This window comes from Nipponia nippon, unplaced genomic scaffold (genome assembly GCF_047370975.1).
Source record: "Nipponia nippon isolate SJK-2023a ecotype South Korea unplaced genomic scaffold, ASM4737097v1 scaffold_7, whole genome shotgun sequence".
Lineage (NCBI taxonomy): Eukaryota > Metazoa > Chordata > Aves > Pelecaniformes > Threskiornithidae > Nipponia > Nipponia nippon.
Genome location: NW_028262391.1, coordinates 24003294 through 24023496, shown reverse-complemented (window position 1 = coordinate 24023496; position 20203 = coordinate 24003294). Strand labels below are relative to the sequence as shown.

The 20203-nt window shown below is 42.9% G+C and overlaps 1 protein-coding gene across 1 annotated transcript in view; it reads right to left on the bottom strand.

Annotated features, from left to right (window-relative positions):
- Positions 1 to 15961, bottom strand: part of LOC104023669 (vesicle-associated membrane protein 2) — a 55451-nt gene extending 39490 nt beyond the window's left edge. Inside the window, exon 1 of the mRNA XM_009477515.2 lies at positions 15716 to 15961. Within this exon, the coding sequence (XP_009475790.1) occupies positions 15716 to 15717 (2 nt within the window). The 5' untranslated portion in view covers positions 15718 to 15961. The remainder of the gene's footprint in view (positions 1 to 15715) is intronic.
- Between the last annotated feature and the right edge of the window lie 4242 nt (positions 15962 to 20203).

Sequence of the window (20203 nt, the reverse complement as noted above, 5' to 3'; positions counted from 1 at the left end):
AGTTATTACAATTACATCAGTCTTGCATCAGTCTGAGAGGGTCTGGTTGCACTACAAGATGCATTAGGCAGTAGTCACCAGCACAGAGCACTGAAATAGAGGAGGAATTCAGGACTGCACCTCCAAGGCTACCTCAACACTGCGTAAGTGGAGGCTGTGTCAGGCATGAGGAAAGAAATCCCTATTCCCGCTAATAGCCTTTTAGCTACAACATATAATCTCAAGTACTTAGCTAGCCATCTAACTATCCTCTATCTCCAACAAAACCCACTCTTTCCTATTTCCCTCTTTTATGTTTGAACCTACTATTTTCTCCAGTTATTTTTTTTACCTTGTCATAATCCATTAACTTCATGTGCTTTGATCTTTCCATAGGGAATTTATTTTGTCTCTTCAAAGATCTTTTCTAGTGAGAATATATTTTCCCCAGTCTATACCTTCTGTTCCCTTCACATGTCACAGCATGACTGCTCTTTTTCTTCTTTTTTTTTTTTTTCCTCTTTTTTTAATTTATTAACATTTAAGAAATCAAATTTCAAATTAGAAGCGAGCCAGGCAAGTTTATTCCTGATGGCACAAGATGCAGCCTCTGATGAAAAATCTAAAAGACAGACATTGTGCACACACTGCTGGAGCAAACTCGCTCCACAAAAGGTTTTGCGAGGCAGACTAGTTACAGGAGAGCAAAGATAGTCAGAGTTAGTCATACATCAAAGATGAAGAAAGAGGCAAAAAAAAGAAAGAGCAAGGCAGAGATGGTTATGTTTTACCCCAGTAAACCACGCTCATGTAAACATGAGCCTCACTGGACCAGAACATCTTTCCTTGAACCAGCATCATACTATTACAACTTGTTGCTCCTCTATTTCGCTCACCACTTAACTGGTACTTACTATCATATGTCTCACCAAACACCAGGAACACTTGCAGGGGTTACAAAGAACCACGAATAGCAGAAGCCACCACCCTGAAGCCACCTTCCCAGCCAAACAGTGAGTAAGGGCTGTTGCAGGCTGTTTTATTTCCTAGTACTTTGAGAGAAGAAACATTCAGGAAGAGGACAGAAGTCTTCACTACTTTTAAAATGTCAATTTCTGGAGCATCGTGATGGAGACACAATCCCACAGTAACTCAATTCTGCGAGACAAATTTGGAGGACATCAGCAGAAGGAAAACATTCATTAAAGCTCTGGGACAATCATAAGCACGTAAGAGAACTAAATCATTTTTACTCACTTATGCTACTCAATTTAAACCAGGATCATAGAATCATAGAATGTCCTGAGTTGGAAGGGACCCACAAGGATCGAGTCCAGCTCCTGTCCCTGCATAGGACAACCCCAAAATTCACACCATGTGTCTGAGGGCATTGTCCAATTGCTTCTTGAATATTGTCAGGCTTGGCGCCGTGACTACCTCCCAGGGGAGCCTGTTCCATTGCTCCACCACCCTCTGGGTGAAGAACCTTTTCCTAATGTCCAACCTAAACCTCCCCGGCATATCTTCCTGCCATTCCCTCGGGTCCTATCACTGGTCGTCAGGGAGAAGAGATCAGCGCCTGCCCCTCCTCCTTCCCTCGTGAGGAAGCTGTAGACCACGATGAGGTCTTCCCTCAGTCTCCTCTTCTCTAGCCTGAACAGACCAAGTGACTTCAGCAGCTCCTCATACTGCTTCCCCTCTAAACCCTTCACCATCTTCGTGGGTCTCCTCTGGATGTTCTATCTTCTCTCTTAATTCCCATTAACAGTTGCTAATTCTGAAGGAAAAAAAAATCCATAAAATATATACAATGGCTATATTTGTCTTAGTTTTCCAACAAGATTTGAATTCTTCTTTGGTTCATTTGTCAATGTTTATATGGTGTAAATCTGTGCAGTGCTGAGGTTGCCAGTGTCACTGTCTTTCAGACACAGCAGGGTATTTTGATTGGTTTTAGCCTATTAAAAACATTATCCTAATTAAAATTCACTGTTTGTTCCCCCACTTAAAAAAGCTCTTGTCTTTCAGACAGGTGGTTTTAGAGGGAAATCTCTCACTCCCCTCTTCAAGGAGTTTTCAACATTGTGCATACACTTGAACTTTCAAATCATTGCCTGCTTGTCTGATCCACACTGTTGCTCTGCTCTGGTGTACCAGATGTGAGAGACCCAGGGCCTATGGGCCATTTACACATTTCTCTTGATTTCAGCCAATTGGATATGGCTAATACAGGACTACTGCTATATTCCAAGAATCAGTTTGTTTTACTTACATGTATATTACAGACTAGGGACAAGAAGGAATGAGAAAGATGCTGGATGCATCCTCTTCTACCTAGTATGGTATTATACTGCCCACAACCTTCGGCTTTTATGAATAGGACTAGCTCCTGTGCAGTCAATAGCCACACACTGTCCCTCTATGAAATGTATTCTCTATTTCTCTGATGCCATAGACACATGACTTAAAATAGTTGTTACGGTTTTGTTGTCATTAAACTTGCTATAAAGCATACTTCCACATAGAGAAGATAAGCACCAACAACACATCCTGTGTAAAGCAGAGTACTACTGGGACAAAATGAGTACTCTTCAAAGCCAGATTGCCTGTACTGGGACAATAGCCACCTCAGTGGACTGGAGATGAGGCCCCAAAAACAAGAGGCTGAATTCCAACATTTTAATTTGTCAGACTACTTCCCCTTTTTAGATAGTCTGAAAAATAAACAAAACAAATTGCCTATCCCAAAACAACCCATCTAATGCACACACGGACAAAAAATACCAGCCTCTCCAGATTTTATTTCTAAAGACAGAGCAAAACACTGAGTTGACACATAGAATATGCTTTGTATCATAACGCTCATATGCAGAATAGCTCTTGCACAGCATCATGGAAACATCTAAATTGGGTATCTCTATACCCATTTGCACAAAGCAGCTGTCATTAAAGACATCGGCCATTTGAAAAACATCTGCATGCTCCTAGGCAGAGGTGTTTGTTCCTGTGATGGATATTTTCTCACCTAGAAATCTCACACTTCTCATGGAGTATTAATATCTTCTCTCATAATCTTTGTAGCATCAACTTACTTTTTGATCTCTGGAGTTAAGCATCCTGAGCATTTATCCGAATATGCCCAAGAGCAAGTTCTATGTAAAATCTATGCTGTACTTGGAAATACAAAATATGCTACATTCTGGAAAAGTAAAGGCTTCTTGAGAAGAACCCTATTTTGGTTATGGCAGTAACTGCAAGGAATTCCCAGTTCCAAACACCCCCCCATTACTTGGGCAGAGATCTAGTAATTAAAGATAACTAAACAAAGTCCTTGAGTCTTAGTCTTTTTCTTTTTTTTTTTTGTTTAAGGGGAAGGAGAGCCAACTACAATATCTTCCCTTTGTTCCACTTTGAAGACAGGAGGACAGAGATAGCACTAATTTCCTTCTCTGTGCAATAGCGAGGTGGTGTGATGTCTAACGTAGCAGTGGGTTGTGCATCCCACCCAGTTTATCCTTGTGTCCTCTTCATTCAGTCTCTCTGCAGCTACAGTAAAAAGGAAGCAGAAGCATCCCAAAGACATGTGATCCCCGATTCAGCACTGCTATAGGCCTCATTGACAGACATGGGTTAGCAGTAGAAACAATGGTATTGCCCAGGTAATAGGTCCTGCATGAATACTACATAGGGAGATTTATCATGTTGCTTCATTTTTAGCAGGGCAGAGATCCTGTTTTTCTTCACTGCACTCCCAGTGTACGTGTTCAGTACAAAGCCAGTCAGCCTTTGTCCATAAAGGTCTTTAACTGGAAACAGGAAAAGGATGGCTTAGCGTGACCACTTCTCTACCTCTGTGTGTACATAGCAAGAATACCTAGAGTTCTACTAGCTAATTAAAAGAGTCTGGGAGAGAGAAAACTTTGCTTAAAATTTCAAGTCTCCCATATGAGACACTATTGGGCTGTTTGGTCTGTTCAGAGGTCAAACCATCTCTCGTGTGCCTAGTATTTTTGCAAATGCTGAGGCATCCATGATGCTGCCGTTTGAGATGTGAGATTAAAGTAAAAGAAATCTTCTCCATCCTGACAATTCTCATTTTTCTGTATTGCTCCTGAGAGAAGGATTTACAAGGTTGGAGCTTGGCGGAACAGAAAGTGTAAGGGCTTTTCTGAAATTCAAAAGTTCTATTTGGCATAAGAAAGAGTCAAGGCCATCAACTTAATTGCTCACATATTCTAAATCAATTTTCTTCTGACCTCATCCTACAACCAGTCTTTTCTGTTACGAAAGAATGAAGCCAAGTTTGCCTAGTTTATGCTCTCAAAAGAGACAGCCAAAAAGAATAAATACAGATTATTCTATTTTGACCAAATTAAAGGAAATGGTTGCTCAGAGCAGAGGGATTCCCTTTGTTTATTTGACAACACAAGGGAATTACTGCAATCCTGTCTCCTGTCACCACTGATAGCCTGTTTGATATGTTTCTGTTGTTAGAGCCCCAAAACGCACGCTACCATCCCAGTACAGGTTCAAAGGAAGGCCATTTCCACAGGAAGGAGCCCTCTGTCAATTGGAGCTGTAGTTGATGCTTGCTGGTTGGTGAATCTATAATCAATCTATAATTAAGCCACCTCAGGAAGGGAGAAGTCTCAAATACAGGCAGACAAGTCACATTCACCACTGGGAAGTTGCAGGGGAAGGCAGATTTCAAGATAGACCATCTGCAGGTTAACAAGGGACCACAGTGAAAACAACAGAAAACTGTACTCAGCGTATGAGTCACTGCCTAAGACACCTGGCTGCTGGAGACTGTTATGTGACTGTGCTGTCAAGAGACTGAATGTTGGCTCGGTGCAGCAAGCTGCAAGTGTAAACACCTTTATTTGTCTCCTCTTCCCCACACACTCACCAAGCTGCTATCCCCTGGCTGTTACTCACAATACTACCCCACCACCCTTCAAATAAGTGGAGTTTCTCATTTTTTATCCTAAATCCCAGATGACAGTTTTTTTTAAACATACGAAGAAATCTTTATCAAGTACCTTCCTTTACTACTTACATGCATAATCCCATAAGCAACCTGCACAATCAGTTTCCAAGCAAACCAAAGATTGTAGAAATAAACATAAACCTTTGAGAAAAATCCTTTCAACTAGAGGAGTTTTGCAAATGGTTGCATGTATCCAAACACTGAAGCACAACTACGCCGGTCCAAGTTGGCGGAACAGCTGCCTTCGCTGTAAACCACATTCAGTCCTATAGACAAGCAACACTAGAACAAATCCAGAGGCAAGCACCATCACCAAACTAAAAAAAAAAGTGCAGTGTTAAATTAAATGAACATTTGGCTAGTCACTGGTTAAGCTGTTAAATGTTTTACAATATTTGGGGATTTTTCACGTTCACTCAGCAAAGTATGTAATGCTTAATTCATTGGGAGTTACCTTCTGAACTATATTTTTTCTACTTTTTTTTTTTTAATGTTTTCCTTCAAGTTATTCAACACTACTGCAGCATCTCAGAGTGAAAGTACCTTGTACAGAATGATGTAGCTCTGAGCTGCACCTGATCTAGAGCCAGTAGCCCTGTTGCCTCTGAGGAGGCATTTTGGATTTAACTTCCTAAACAGATATGACCTCTTAGACTCTTTTTCCCTTTGCTGTGTAGCACTTAATCTTCTAAGGGACTTCAATACTAGCAACGATTCAGTGCAATCAAACTTAAAGTTTCTGGAGTTCTTTGACTTGCTACAAGAACTGCAGATTCCTCCAAGACTACAGCAAGTTACTCGCAACTCTTGGTACCTCTTGTTCACTGACAGTGCACAGGAACAAGGGTATTTCTGAGAGAGGAACTCCAGGTACAATGCTCCCTTCCCCACGGTGCAGGCCCCCTCTTGATTCATCCACGCACACTATCTGACTTGTTAAGCTCTTCTTCCACCCAAATACAGAGAGCGTTTGATCCTGTAATTGTTGTGTTTTAGTCTAAGTCAAAGTGCCTTCTTTCTGCATGACAAGTTTCACCATCCGGACTGCTCGTGAAATAGGAAGGGCTGGGAGACAGGACTCAGGAGTGAAAACAGGCTTTATTTCTAAAACTGTGGTGGTGAAGGAGATCCTCAGCAAATGGCTGTCTGGGAGTCAGCAACAAGAAAAATATCAACTGGCATAGTTCGTAACTGGCTTTGCCAGGTGGGGGTTGAACAAGAAAAGCACCTGTCAGCTGTGATTTCTGTAAGGAGATCATTCTACTGCTAAAACATTTCAGTCTCTGCACAGAACTTAAAATCAAATCCGCTCATACTCCCCTAGAGTTAACTGCATAAAACTGATTGTCACAACAAGGGCAATGAACATGCTAATGCAAGGGTCTTTGCTTTAACATTGCTGCTGTAGGCATGCCTCAATTATGAAGATGAAATACAAGAGACCATGTACATGAACAACTGAGAACTAACACGAGAAATGTGCAGGTCAGTGTCAATGTGTCAAGACACATGGGGCATGTTCTGCCTTTCCATTCCCTTCTCCTAGTCTCCCTAAAATGTTCAATGCAAAGAGAAAAGCATCAAAATGTTAAGTGACTTGAAATATTTTCATATTTACATCATCTAGTAAACAAAGTTGCTGAAAAATGTCACTGTGTGATCTTCATATATGTGTGGGAGACAATATCACAGCTGTCAGGGAATGACTGTACAGCTCCTTGCTGGAAAGAAGTCAAACATTTCAGAAGCAGACTTTTATAGCCTGGTGGGATCTCTGGTAAACACTTGGGATATCCAGACTGTCAATTGCTTCCAGGATTCCCCGGATCCCAATCAGCAGAAAAGCTCTCAACCACAACGCTGACATCAGCTCAGAGAATTCTGCCTTGAAATTCTCAAGCTGATGGGCTATAAGTCATCATCTAATCTCAGTCAGCTTTTGAAGTGTAGGAAACCACCAGATACCCAAAGCCTTCTGGAAGAACTGTTTTGTCACACAGTGCACTTGTGACGGAAAACAAACAAAGCTGTATCTGTACACAACGGTCCCCTGCAAATACGAGTACTTGGCCAGACCAGTTGTAGCAAATCAGGCCTGCAGGGATGCAAGGTCATTCCGCCAGAGTTTCGCTTATTGATGCTCAATCCGATGCCTATTTAGGAATCTTTGCGTTTTTACCAATAGGCAAGTCCAATTATCTTGTGGTTAACTGTTTTCTAAGATTTGATCCCACTCAGGATGTTCAACAGCACAAAGTGCCACACCAATCAGTTTAGCTGCTTGGTGATAGAACAATGTGCTCTATGCCTTTCAGGGTTAGACGACAAGTTTGGTTTTGCTGCTATTGATTAAAGCTCTTTGTTTCTTTGCTTCCCTTCCCCTTCCCCCATCTGAATTGTCGCCATGGGTGACAGCTGTTGGGCACAGCTATCCGCTCTGTGCACGCACTGGAAATGGATACTACTGGAGATACATAAAAGAAAGAGAAGGGGGAACCATTCTCTGTCAGAGCTATCAGCAAACCTAGCTGGAGTTCAGGAAGCTTTCCCACAGATCAACCTAAAAGAATATGGGGGGGTGGGGAGAGAGAGAGAGAGAGATTTTTGTCTCTTTTTTTCAGTGTTGTTCAGGATCACGGAGAGAAATAAGAAATGCCCAGTGCTAGAATTCCCCTCTAAACTCCAAAATAATGTACAAAACACAATCCCATGTGATAGTCTGTGTCAACAGCTGGAGTTGTTGCTCTCAAGGTTTATGCTTTCAAGCAGCAGAGCCCTTTGCCTTAATGCAGCACACTGTAATTAAGGCCCTGAGTAGGGCCAGATTCACTAGCATGATAAAGAGGAGCTATTTTTGTATATGAATTCAAATGAACAAACATAATTTCTAACCATTAACCTCCTGAAGTAGATAACAAGTAGGTTTAGGGATAATTAATGATTTTCATAGTTTCTAGGAAAGCTTTACCAGAACCCATGTATTTCTAAAATGCTGGCACATTGTCTGACTGAGGACCTCAGTGTCTAAAAGAGCAACTGGTGCATTACAACACCCCCCACCTCCCAGAGCCAGCACCTCGGCCTTTCCATGAGTGCAGAGGAGATGCTGAGAAGCCTATGGAGCCAGTTCCCAAGTCCTTTCCTTCACAGATCCACACTTGCTCTTATATAGTCAACTGTGTTCCAGTAGAGCTGAGTACTTTGGGTGCATTGCTCACTTTGAAGGTTCAGAGATTAATTCCAGCAAGAACTACAGTTCACAAGGCTTACTGGGAAAACTCACTCCTCACCTCTTCTCCAGAGGTACATGAAATCTAGACTGAGAAAGGAGATCTGGAGAAGCAGGGAAGATGCTGGGCTAAGGATCTGTCCTGCTTCCGACAGCCCAAAAACAAGAGGTACTTGCTACCAGCATGGATATAAGGAGCACCCTCTGTCGAGTGTACCCATATAGCTCCTGTATGGCTCCACAGACGAAGGATCCACCTCTGCAGCTGTGCCCTGAAGCAACACAATCCTTTGTGCTAATTTAACTGCCAGCAAGTTGCTAGGTAAACCAGGGATTAAACCCGCCATTTCCGGAAGTTACAAATTGAGCTGCAAAAGCCACGGCTCTGTAGCAGCGCATCACAACTCCTGTCTTGGTCAGCACACCACTGCTTGGTAACCTTCCCTACTACCAATAATTCCTATCTCTTCCAGTCTGCTGCATGTGACACCGAGATTTGCTTCTCCTCTGTTATGGATCTGGACACCCTAACTTGATATAAGCACATATGGTTTTGTTAGAATGTACACTCTGCACTACCAAGACAACATTTACAGGGGAACAGAATGATAGCTTTTTCCAAACTACCAAGCTATTGCAAGACATGGTGTACAGAGATGGGAGCAGACAACAAGCTAGAGAAGATTGCATTGAATATGAAAGATGAGAAAGCTTGCTTGCAGGGAACCTGGGTTTTGTTCTCCGTGGGAGGAATATGAACTTTTGCATTCAAGCCAAATTTAATAATGCATTCCAGTGATGTGCTTTTTTTTTTTTTTTTTTTTTTTTTTTTAAACTCCCACATTTCCTCCCTTCCCAAATACCATGTGTTTTCCCCCTTCTATTACAGGTATTTCTGCAGTGTCCACTACCAACAGGTTGAAGATGAAAGTGCTACCGAGTTATCATGGATGAAAAGTCCAAATCTTGAATGTTTGGGAAACGGCCAAACATTAGTTTAATTAACTTCAACATATTCAATTTTCACTGACCTTTTCAAACAGAATCATGGAAGTGCTGAGGCTGAGAGGAACCTCCACAGATCATCTAGTCCAACCCTCTGCTCAAAGCAGGGCCCCCTAGATGAAGTTGCTTAGGACACCATCCAGTCACATTTGTTAATATCTCCAAAAACAGACTGCAAAACATCTCTCCTGAACATGTGCACTACAGTCCTCTTTTAAAACCAAATTTTGCAACTTCATTTCAAAGAATGCAAAGAAGTCTTTTGATAATTTTGTAACATAACGCAGTTTCCTGCATACAGAATGGGAAGTAAGAAAAACCTCTTCCCTACAATGACTGCATTTTTAATACTGTTCAATTTTTCAATTTCATTTTCCGATTAAAATTTTAGAAGTTCAGTATATAAATTCCCATCTGGATCTGGTGCGAGCATCTTAAAAGAAAATCAGCATCTATCCAGTATCGGGCACTAACAACAGTTTAGTACAACACTTATCACTGTGTATTTCCTCTCTTCAAATCTTTTCTAGCCCACGTAAGGAGTTTTGTAAACTCTGTGGATACTTCCTTTCCTACTTAGACTCCAGCATAAGGACACCATTCAATGAAGCAGGACACATCACAGCCTCTGGTGTATTCCCACTGCCCATCAGTTCTGTTTCTGTCTCCAGCTTCTTACAAAGGCTGTGTCAATTCTGCGTGGTATTGACATGTTTCATAATAATAAAAAATCCAGCGAAGTTCACAGCACTGACTCCTCACAAACACAGTCAGCTATTTGGTGCTTCCAAAACACAAGCAAACTACAGCTCTGCTGTATAAATATGTGGTGACAGCACTTGATTCCAATACATTTACCAGTTTACATTTAGACAGCACTGCAAGAGATGAGAATGTACTTTAAAAAAAACCAAAACCCAAAACCACAATTTCTGAAACAATGTCTTTTTGATCTTCTAAAAGGTCATCATAGGAGAATATCTATTTTCTAGAAGAGTTCTCTTTTGACCCTGTGATACTGAGTCCAGCAGGTGTAAGTTTACATCTGATAAATTAAGTTTCCTTCTCATTTACTCTGAAATAGAAATACTTCCATTTTTCTGCACATTTCTCATTAAATTTTGCATCTGAAGAGATTAAGGAACTTGATCAGGTAATTCAGACCATTTGGTCAGGAACTTCCATTCTAATTATTTCACCCAGTACAGAAGCTACAATATAATTGCAACTGAAAAAACACTTACTTGCAAATGTACAGACAAATCTATTTCAATGAGTTACTACTTTACACAGAAAAACATAAGGTGGTCATAACTGAGTAGTTAAAAAAAAACCCCACCTTGCAATCATTTGGTGGTTGTTCAGTGGATAATGGCAAAGAGTTTAGAGGGCTCAAGTACAGACATCAGGGAAAAAGGAATTGCATCATTAAAAAACACCAGCCTAGTTAATTGCTGGTAATGGCTATGAATAATGACAGTAGAGACTACTGAATGACGTAGGTGAGAGGATATCCTCTCTCTAAGTCGTAATTGCTTTAAATGAGCAGTTCAGTCAATTTGAACTTATTTAGGACAGTCTGTACTGCCCCTTCCAGGGCACCATAAACATTTGACTAAAGCTGTCAGTGAGAATCTTCCATGCGTTCTGCGTCCTACAAATGGTGGCAGAAGGGTGGTGGAAGGAAGGAGAGAACAGGTTTAATGCATTGCTCTCCTTTCTTCAACCATGCCTGTTCACCCCGGGAGCATTCTGTACACACACATCCACACAAACATGGGTTTGCCTGGTGCTCTACAGCCTAATTATTGATTTTTTCAGGAATACATTAATTATGTAAATAGCATCTAAAAAGGGGAAATGCTCCTTTAGCAGACCGATTCAGCTTCCACTACAGCCACCTTAAGTGTCCTGTAAGTCACTCCACAGCTGGAACTATCTATGTAAAATGCCTGGAAGTCAACAGGAACAAGTTATGGCTGATGCATAGCAGAATGAATGAGCACTAAGTCACAAAGAAAGGGACCACCAAACTAAATATATTTGGATTTCATCTACCTCACATTAGCCTGTTTGAAGAATGTTTATTGTGACACACATTCACTTTGTCTATACTTGTCACATATAATTCCCAGTAGCTTCCAGTCTGGGATTATTTTCTTCACTGAGGTCCTCAAGACACCATTCAGTTTGATCTCTACACTTGCAAACACTCATCACCCAAATATCCAAAATATTTATGACGTACTTGGGCCACCCTTATTTCAAATGGCAAGTAAGTGTATCAGGAATAACGCTTAACGTGAGCTGGAAGCATTTATTTCTAATGCAATACATGAAGAAGATCCCTGTCTGCATGACGCCACAAAAGAGCAAGTCAAGGGAACAAACAATGAACAAACACACACATCCCCCTGTTGACGTCCCAAAGCAGCAGACGAAACAACAGCTCCTATTCCTAACGCCCTTACTTCAAGGTTCTTACTCAGGGCTGTGAGCCATAGAACCAGCAAACAAGGGTCAGAATAGAACCATGCTGAAAATGGGGTCCTTCCCCCTTCTCAACATCCTCTTCTCATGTACACAGCCTGGTTATTTTCACTACAAGCTCCATTACATCCCTTAAATGAGAAGAACAACCCACTCCTTCATAGCTATGCTTGTGTGAACCAATACTACAAGACCCTCAAACCCTTGGTCCCTCTGGCTGACTGTAGGGAGGGAAAAAACGTCAGAAAATGTCAAGACTGAACCTAGCCTCTCTGGGTCTGAGGCAGCTGCCCACCAGATGTAAAACCCTGAGAGCTCCAGTGGACTCAAATCTTCCTGCCACCATGGATTTTCAAAGGTCTTTTGGAACGTATTTCTTAAGGGAACACAGACGCTTACCAGCACAGAACAGCTGCGCCACTTAGAAAATTTACCCCTCTGTTTCACACTGGTTATACTTCCCTAGGACATGTGCTGGCTGTACGCACTTTTGTAAGCCACTAAGCTCCCTAAAAGCAGTGGATCAGGATTGTGTAGAGAACAGTACTAAATCGGTTTGTCTCTGCTGATCAGTACAAAAGAAGGGCCGGGTAGGGAGATTTTGCCAAGTTTCATAAAATTATGCCCACAAAAGGAGGGGTAAATACTGCTCTACTAACAGCAGGAGACCACAGTCACACCATTCTTTTCAGAGAAACTGAATAGACATTCAACCAGAACAGACTCATTACAATTGGTGGAACCATTTTAATCCCATCCGTCCCCTCCAGGATGTACTCTTTGCTGCTCCAAAACAGGCAGAAGGATTTATTTTTTTTTTTTTTTTAGCTCTAACTGCTACCCGAGGAATGAGATACACCAAGGCAATTCTGCCCCAGGGAGAGCCAGGTGCTTTGCTTTGCTGCTTGTCTCACAAAAGTTGTACCCTGCAATAGAGGACATTTGTATTGGATTAATGTAATCAAAGGCACCCTGCTGTCTGGTCACTGACCTATCTGTAAACAACAGATGACATGATGCCATGAGCTTCTATTATATATAATTACCTATTGAGATGTGACCCCTGTAAAAGAAACAAAACCATATACTCCACCTGCTGCTGTTGGTCTATTTTCCAGAGAGGAACAAAGCCTATAAGCGCCTCTTCTCCTCATCTCCCTTCACTGCTCCTCATATCTCCTCCAAATAAGTTTGTGTGCTCTCCCTTACACCTGGAACAATCTTCCCAGCCGCACTGGCGTGGTCCAACCCTTCTCTGTTCTTGCTTTAGATCTCTCTTATATCCTTCTCCTTTCATTCAACCTTTTTATGTCACAGCTTCTTCTCCCCTGCCTGCACCAAGATGAAAGATGTCTCCTACCTGAGTGTATCTTACCTGCCCTGGATTGTACTCACTGCGATAGAGACCATAGGGACAGATTCCCACCTGATGGAAATCAGTGCAGGTCCGTTGGGGTGATACACAACCATGAATCACAGAGAAGATGGTGAATAAGGAACACTGTTCTCTGATTTCCAATACAAGAGTAAGATCAGACAGAACCTGCTACCTGCTAGCTCAAAAACAACAGGAAGCAGCTTTCACACCCTGCATGGTCCAGCTGTGGAGCTCCTTGCCCCAGGACACTGCAAATGGAGCAACTGGACACCTTCCTGAAAGAACAACAAAAAGCCACTGGGAGTCATGAAATACAAAGAACCCTCCTCAGGTTCAGACACTCCCTGAGCCTTAAATCGTTAAAAACTGGGAAAGTATTCTGGGAATACCACTGCTTTCTTGTACTCTTCCCTGAGCACTCCCTGCAACCTGCTTTAGGGGACAGCACAGCAGGATAGATGGAGCTGTCGTCTGACCCGGTGAAGGAGGTCTTTATTGACACTGGTTCCCACCAGCTGAAGACACAGCATCACGTCTCACGTGGATGTCTGTATACGCACATGACAACAGTCCATGTTTGCAATACTCTATAGGCGTAACAGCAGGGGAAGTAACGTCTACAGAGTATTTGGTGCTCGCTAGCAATTGGCTTTCATAGTCCAGTGAACTACAACTGCAGCTGCTGCTACAAGTCAGTAGCTAATACGCATTTATCTCTATTGTTCATCAGTAGCTCAGAAGCTACTGGGACATGATATTCATGCAGGTATTAAAAAAAAAGTTTTCATTACAATATCTACCAATGAAACAGAAGCCAACTGACACTGCCAATGACAAGCTGCTTATTTGTCTTGGCTTTGTTTCGATTATCAAACTGAACGTCTATATTGCCAAAATAGACAAAAACTGCTTTGCCTTTTTCTTCTAATTTTTGTCAGAAGTCTGATGCAAGTCCCCTACAGAAGAAGGATGACCGAGTTACATTAGCATCACCCTTTCTGCTTTATGCACAAATGCACTCATGAACACCTATATACACCAAGACTGAAATATACACAGGTTTAGTTAAACATTATGAGTTATTGCTTTGTGTCTGAACAGCTTAGATTGTATAATACTGCAGCAGCAAACTCTTGTATTAATCATGGAAGAACAGCTCACATACAAATAAAAGTATTTGATGTCATCATCTCGATCTTGATCTAAACACAACTAGGCAACAGAAGCTTACAGTGGACTGGCTTTTGCTAGATAGAGTTCAGTGTTTATACAAGGAATCTTCTTTTAGATAGCAATTTTTTTCTACTTCCAAAGAGTTACCTGCTTTGAAAACATTTTAGACAACGTGAACAAAAGCTTATTGTCCGAGATATTATATAGGAAAAAGCATTAAAGAAAAAAGCCAACATTTCAGAATGTGTGATTGTAGACTCTATTTTGAAAAGCCCTCATGAAGAACAGTCAGTTACTGGAAATATTTTTAAAGTAATTTAATTACAGATTGCCAGGACTGTTTCCACTCCTTATCTTGTCTGAATCAACCAAGCTCCAGTTCTTCCAAGATCAACCAATACCAGCAGATATTTGGTCTTGTACACCACATGCGAGTGACTGTTTGTTTCAGACATCTTCTCTGGCTGTCCCTTAGGAGTCGCTGGGAATAAGCAATGAATTGAGACGATAGTAAAACGATGCATTTAGCTACCTGAATTCTTTTGTGAATGAACAGGGGTCTGATCAATTCCTACTTACCTCAGCACACTTCTGGTTTCAGAACTGACTTTGGGGGTTTCATCACTGCCTAGCAGAGAACGTTAATGCTTTCATTAATGCTGAATGCAAAGACTGGGAAGAGATATTTGAAGAGATGCAAACAAGAAGGAACAGATTATTATCAAGCGCTGCTGACAGGAAGCCATTGGTACTGGAGATGGCGAGGCTGAATTGATCAGACAGCTAGTGTTTGAGAGAGAGCATCTCATTAAACAGTGAAAACACACAGGACCCAGCAGCTGTGGATTGGCAGCGCTGAGTGACTCAGGCTATCGAACAATCCTGACTTGAACCTGTTGAGGATCTTGGCCCAGCATTTCCTTTTGAGTATTAATCCGACTTAGAAACGTGTCAATAATCCTCTCCACTGCTGCCTGGCAGCTGGATAAACAGCGGTGAGAGCCCCATCTAAGTGCTCACAGGTTAATAGCTGTAGCAGATAGACGAGACTTTGATGCTGCTTGCTACAGACTCCGGCTGCCTGAATTACACATGCCAAGCCCCACGCCCTGGAAATCCTTCCTCGGAGCCGGCAGCTGCACGGATGCAGCCACAGGGGCTACGGCAGCTTCAGACATTTTATTCCCGTTTCCACCCCTTCACCCCACCCCGCCCGCCTCGCTGCCCATCCCACAGACACCCACCCGCCGCCGCCCGCAGAAGTTCGTGCCCGGGGCTGGGGAAGCAGCAGGGTGGCACCCGCGACGCCTCCCGAGCCCCGCAGCAACTCTCCTGCCCCCGCCGCGGCCGGCAACTTTCCGTGCGCGCTTCCCTGCGGGGCAGCCCGCGGCGCGGCCGGGGCCGGGGCCGGGGCCGGGACCCGGGCAGGGCAGGGCAGGGCCGGGCCGGGCCGGGCCGCCCGGGTACTCACATGGCGGGCAGCCGAGCGGCTCAGGGTCTGCTGCCTCCCTCTCCAGCAAAGATGGCTTTCCGGCTCTGCTCCTGCTGCAAGCAGTCTCCTAGTACCGTAGGCACTGTTGCTGAGATAGGAGGGGTAGGCACCGGCTACTGAGCATGCCTGTGCCTCACATCACAGAGTAGGAAGCAGAGGCGAGGCACAGAGGTACCCCCTCCCCGCCCTCACGCCAGGCAGGAGAAAGTCCTAGAGCGACCAAGGCGCAGGGAGCCCCCCGCCCCGCCGAGCAGGAAACGTCTCGCCGGGGTGTGGCTACCAGGGCTGGGCTCGGGGCAGCCAGGAGGCTTCGGGGGTATTTGGATGGGAACCTTCGCCTGTTTCCGTAACCACCTCCTTTCTCCCTCTCCTCTCTAGACAGAAAAGAGGAGCGGGGGGGGTGTCACGAGAGGTATCGCAGTTCGATCTGTGCTGTCATGGGTGAGCACTTGCAAATGAAAAAAAGCAAGTTGTCAGGATTGTAATTCTGACCCGTAACAGAGCAAAAACAAAGGCAGATAGGCAGTTACTAGATCAACCATTGCTTCTTAAATGATTGTGTCTCAGACAAAATACAGCCGTTGCCAAGTCTCCATGCTCTTGGCTTTGACTTCTTGCAGCCTTCACCTTGTACTCAATCTACGCCTAGGCATCCAGTCTCCCCCTTGAATCCCCTTCATTAACATTAGCACTTCTCTTGCACACCCCCTGCCCCTGTACAGAACAAAAATTCCTCTGAAGCAGAACATGCTCCTTGGCACTTAAACCAAGGCCACCACATACTCTAAACAGAGGCCAAGGAAGAAGAAAGTATACACGGTTTTTCAAGAAGTGGGAACATAACATTGCTGCCCCCAATGATACCTTGTTCCATTTTGCTTGTAAAAAGATACTCCACCCATCACTGCCTTCACTAACTTTCCATCCATGTCAGTGACAGCTAGCACAAGCCTTTAAAACCAGCTACCTATAAGTAGGCTTACCCAGAACACAGAGGAGCTTTTGTATGTTTCTAGACCTCAGATCTTGGGGTGCCTGTCAGGGATAAAGTACATCAGTGTCATCAGAGGTTTCTGCATGTGGAAGCCAAAGAAAAGATGAGTTGTTCCTCATAGCAACAGGCAAAGGTACAGGTACTAGGGGTGAGCAACACATCAGTCTCAATTTCTAAACTTGATATCAACCGGTTGAATATTTTCATGGAGAAAGAAAGTAACCAGGGCATGTGACAACACCCACAGCAGTGGTACACAGCCCAGACGTTAGGACACTCAGTTATTGCCTAAATCCAGGCTCAGATACTATCACAGCCTGATTCAGATGCAAGCCCCTGGCCGTCAGCTCTGAAGGGGAACCAGTCCCTTGGGAATGGTGGAACACCCGAGAGCAGCTTGGTCACGGGAACCTCTCTCCCTTCTCCCTCCGCTGCCTGAGAACTTGCTCACTGCGTTGGAGACTCATCATACCTACTGCCGCTGGAGGGTGACTCTGTCTCTTCTGCTGAAGCTAATTATTTGCATGAATAAATAAACATCACTTAGGGCAGCACTTTGAGCCTTAGTTTTCTACATTTGACCACATCATTAAGGGCTTGCTCACATACTGCACTCATAACAGCCTGGCACTGGGAAACTTTTCCTGATGGAAGTAAAAAAACACTTCAAACTGGATTTTCTCTACAAAAAGCTGGAGTTTCAACCAATTGACATGCCCTGATGACAATCAGAAGATTCCTGGCTAGCTTTAACCTTTATCCATCCACAGACCTCTTAGCTCAGCACTTTTCATCTGGAATTCCTCCGTAACTCTTTCCTCCTGAGGACAGTTTACTTTTCAGATATCCTAGACAAAGATATCGTTATAGGATACTCCCATAGCATACAGCCACACCAACACCCACACATAGACTTAAGCCCAGTATTGGGACCACCTGCTACCAGGTACATTATCTTCTTAGTCCTCTAACCCAAAACACATTTGAATTCTGAGGAAGTGAAAAGTCACGCGTGGCTAGTGTGGCCAGCAGCTCCCGGGACAGAAGGACCCGCACTATCTAGACCTTCCTGCCCTTTCTGTGGTATCACTTCGTGTCCCTACTATATGGAGAGTGGAACAAGTAACTATTGATGCTAGACCAAAGCTCGTAAGACTCAAAAAAAATCCTGGAAAACCCCAAACCCAACATGAAACTGTTTTAATATACAAACTATCCAGAGCACATGACAGCGTTTATGCTGACTTCATGCCAGCTTTATCCTGACTGAAGGAGAATAGAAAATGCCCACATAAGCATAAAGGTAACAGGGCAGACAGACATTGCCTGCTTTAGCACAAGTGTGCCAGTGCAGGGATAACGCTTCAAACATTGTGAACGTAGTGCAGAATGAGAATGAGCTTAAGCTAGATCGGTGCACCACATCATATGGCCACAGCTTTCTTTGATCTGATACAGAAGAGCTCTCAAAACCAAATTAAATAACATCATTGCACTATGGCCTTACTCGCTAAAGAAGAATTTCCTACCAACTAATGAAGGCATCACCACTCCAGCCCAAGAAGGCTCATGATCCTGAAGAAAATGCACAGCTAAGCTGGGGGACGTTTTCCTTTAGCCCTACCTTCCCTCCAGATTGCAGCTTGCCATTAAAGGCTACCAAAGCCTTTGGTGTAAGAAGAGATGCAGAGACACCCTGTGGTGGCAAAAATAACATGATCAGAATTAGTTCAAACAGCTTAAATTTTATTTAAGACACAGAACTGGATCAGAAAAGCTGCATCCTGGGGACACAGAGAAATCTTTCTCAAGTTGCTAATCACGTCATTTCCCCTCTCCAGACCTCCTTTCCTGTCTGGCATCTTTTGCCCTGTGCGTTCGCATGATGGTCCCTGCCACAAAGATTTTACCTCTCGTTCTGTTCGGTTCTTTTACCCCAGGGGATATCAGCTAGGTCAGGGCTGCCACGTGCTGCTGCAATTGGAGGGATGGCTGCAGAAATGCTCCATTTCTGGAAAGTAGTCTCCTGCATGTTTAGCCTGCCAGACCTGGGTAGGGAAAACTATCAGTCTTGTTTGTAAATTGTTGCATTGTTGTTGGTGGGTTTTTTTTTTACCCCATCCATAATTCATATTTTGTCCTGAAATCGTATTTATAAATATGAAGGCGGTTACAGAGGCACCAATATGCTGCTCAGGTAGTCCAGTCAACAGCAAGCATCAGTGCAAATCAGTTTTGACATCTGAAGTCTTGCAGGTACTAGACCTTGCTTATCATTAACTAGAGACAACCTACAGATACAACACTGAGGTTCCTGAAAATGCTGTCCACTGCTGTTACGTGATCTTCATCTGAAGGAAACATATTTTCTCCCAGATCTACAAGTAGGATTCCTGTTTTAAAGAGTCATTATGTAATCTATAGGTTTATGGACTGACCACATAATAAAGTAAATCCCAGACCTAGCGACAGTAACGCTATTATTGGTTACTTTGGCTCAAAAACCAAAAACACACTGTTGCTGTTGCTAAGTAAGAAAGGTGAGGGCAATTAATCGGTATATTGAAAGCAATGGTAGTCAAGTTTCACAAGATTTAAGTGGAGAAGAAAGGCAAGGAAAAGAAATCAATTATTCAAATATTGGGTATTCAAATCTTCTGATCCAGCAACACATTTAAACGTACAGTTGAAGTACAGGAGGAATTCCCCCTACATCATTAGAATTAATTACACTGGAAACTCAACATAGCCAGACAACTTCATCTTTAAAAGAAGAGAAATTAAATACTGTACAATGTATGTCCAAATTACAATTTTTTTAAAAATTATTGACTAAAAGGCTTTAGAAAAGACCCCTTCTGTGTATCTTTGATTCTTTGTCACCAACTTCCACATACTTACATCTGTACTTTCAATGTTGCATTTTCCTCTCTTGATCTTTTCGACAAGAGAAATTAGTACTGAAAGATCCCGCAGTGAGAAGCCTTTGAAGCTCACTTCTCAGAGGCAAGGCAGATTCCTGCCTCGCCGGTTGCTGATTTTTATTAGCCACAGATTGGTCTGTTCTGCAAAGCTCCACCTCAGCACCACTGCATGCCTAAAACGGGTCTTGAACTTGTAGATTATTTTGTCACAAATTAAAAACTGAAGGGAAGTCTATAATTATGAGGTGTGTCATTTTCTTTCATTTACAACTTTTATTCATTCCTTAATAACACAGTAATTCTTTAGTGACAGGTTCCTTTTACAGGTCAATGAACTGTTAGTATTTCTTTCATAAAAAGCTTTTTCTGCCATTTCTGTGGGAGAAACAGGTTCAACTTACCTAGGTTCTGTTAAAAAGCTGGGTAGCTTTTTAATGAGCCGGTAGGTCATTACAAAGCATGAATAGCAAGGTGTGTCACTGTTCCTTCGAGGTATTCATAGTTTCTTGTTAATGTAAGTCAATATATAATTGTGGTAAATAATTACAA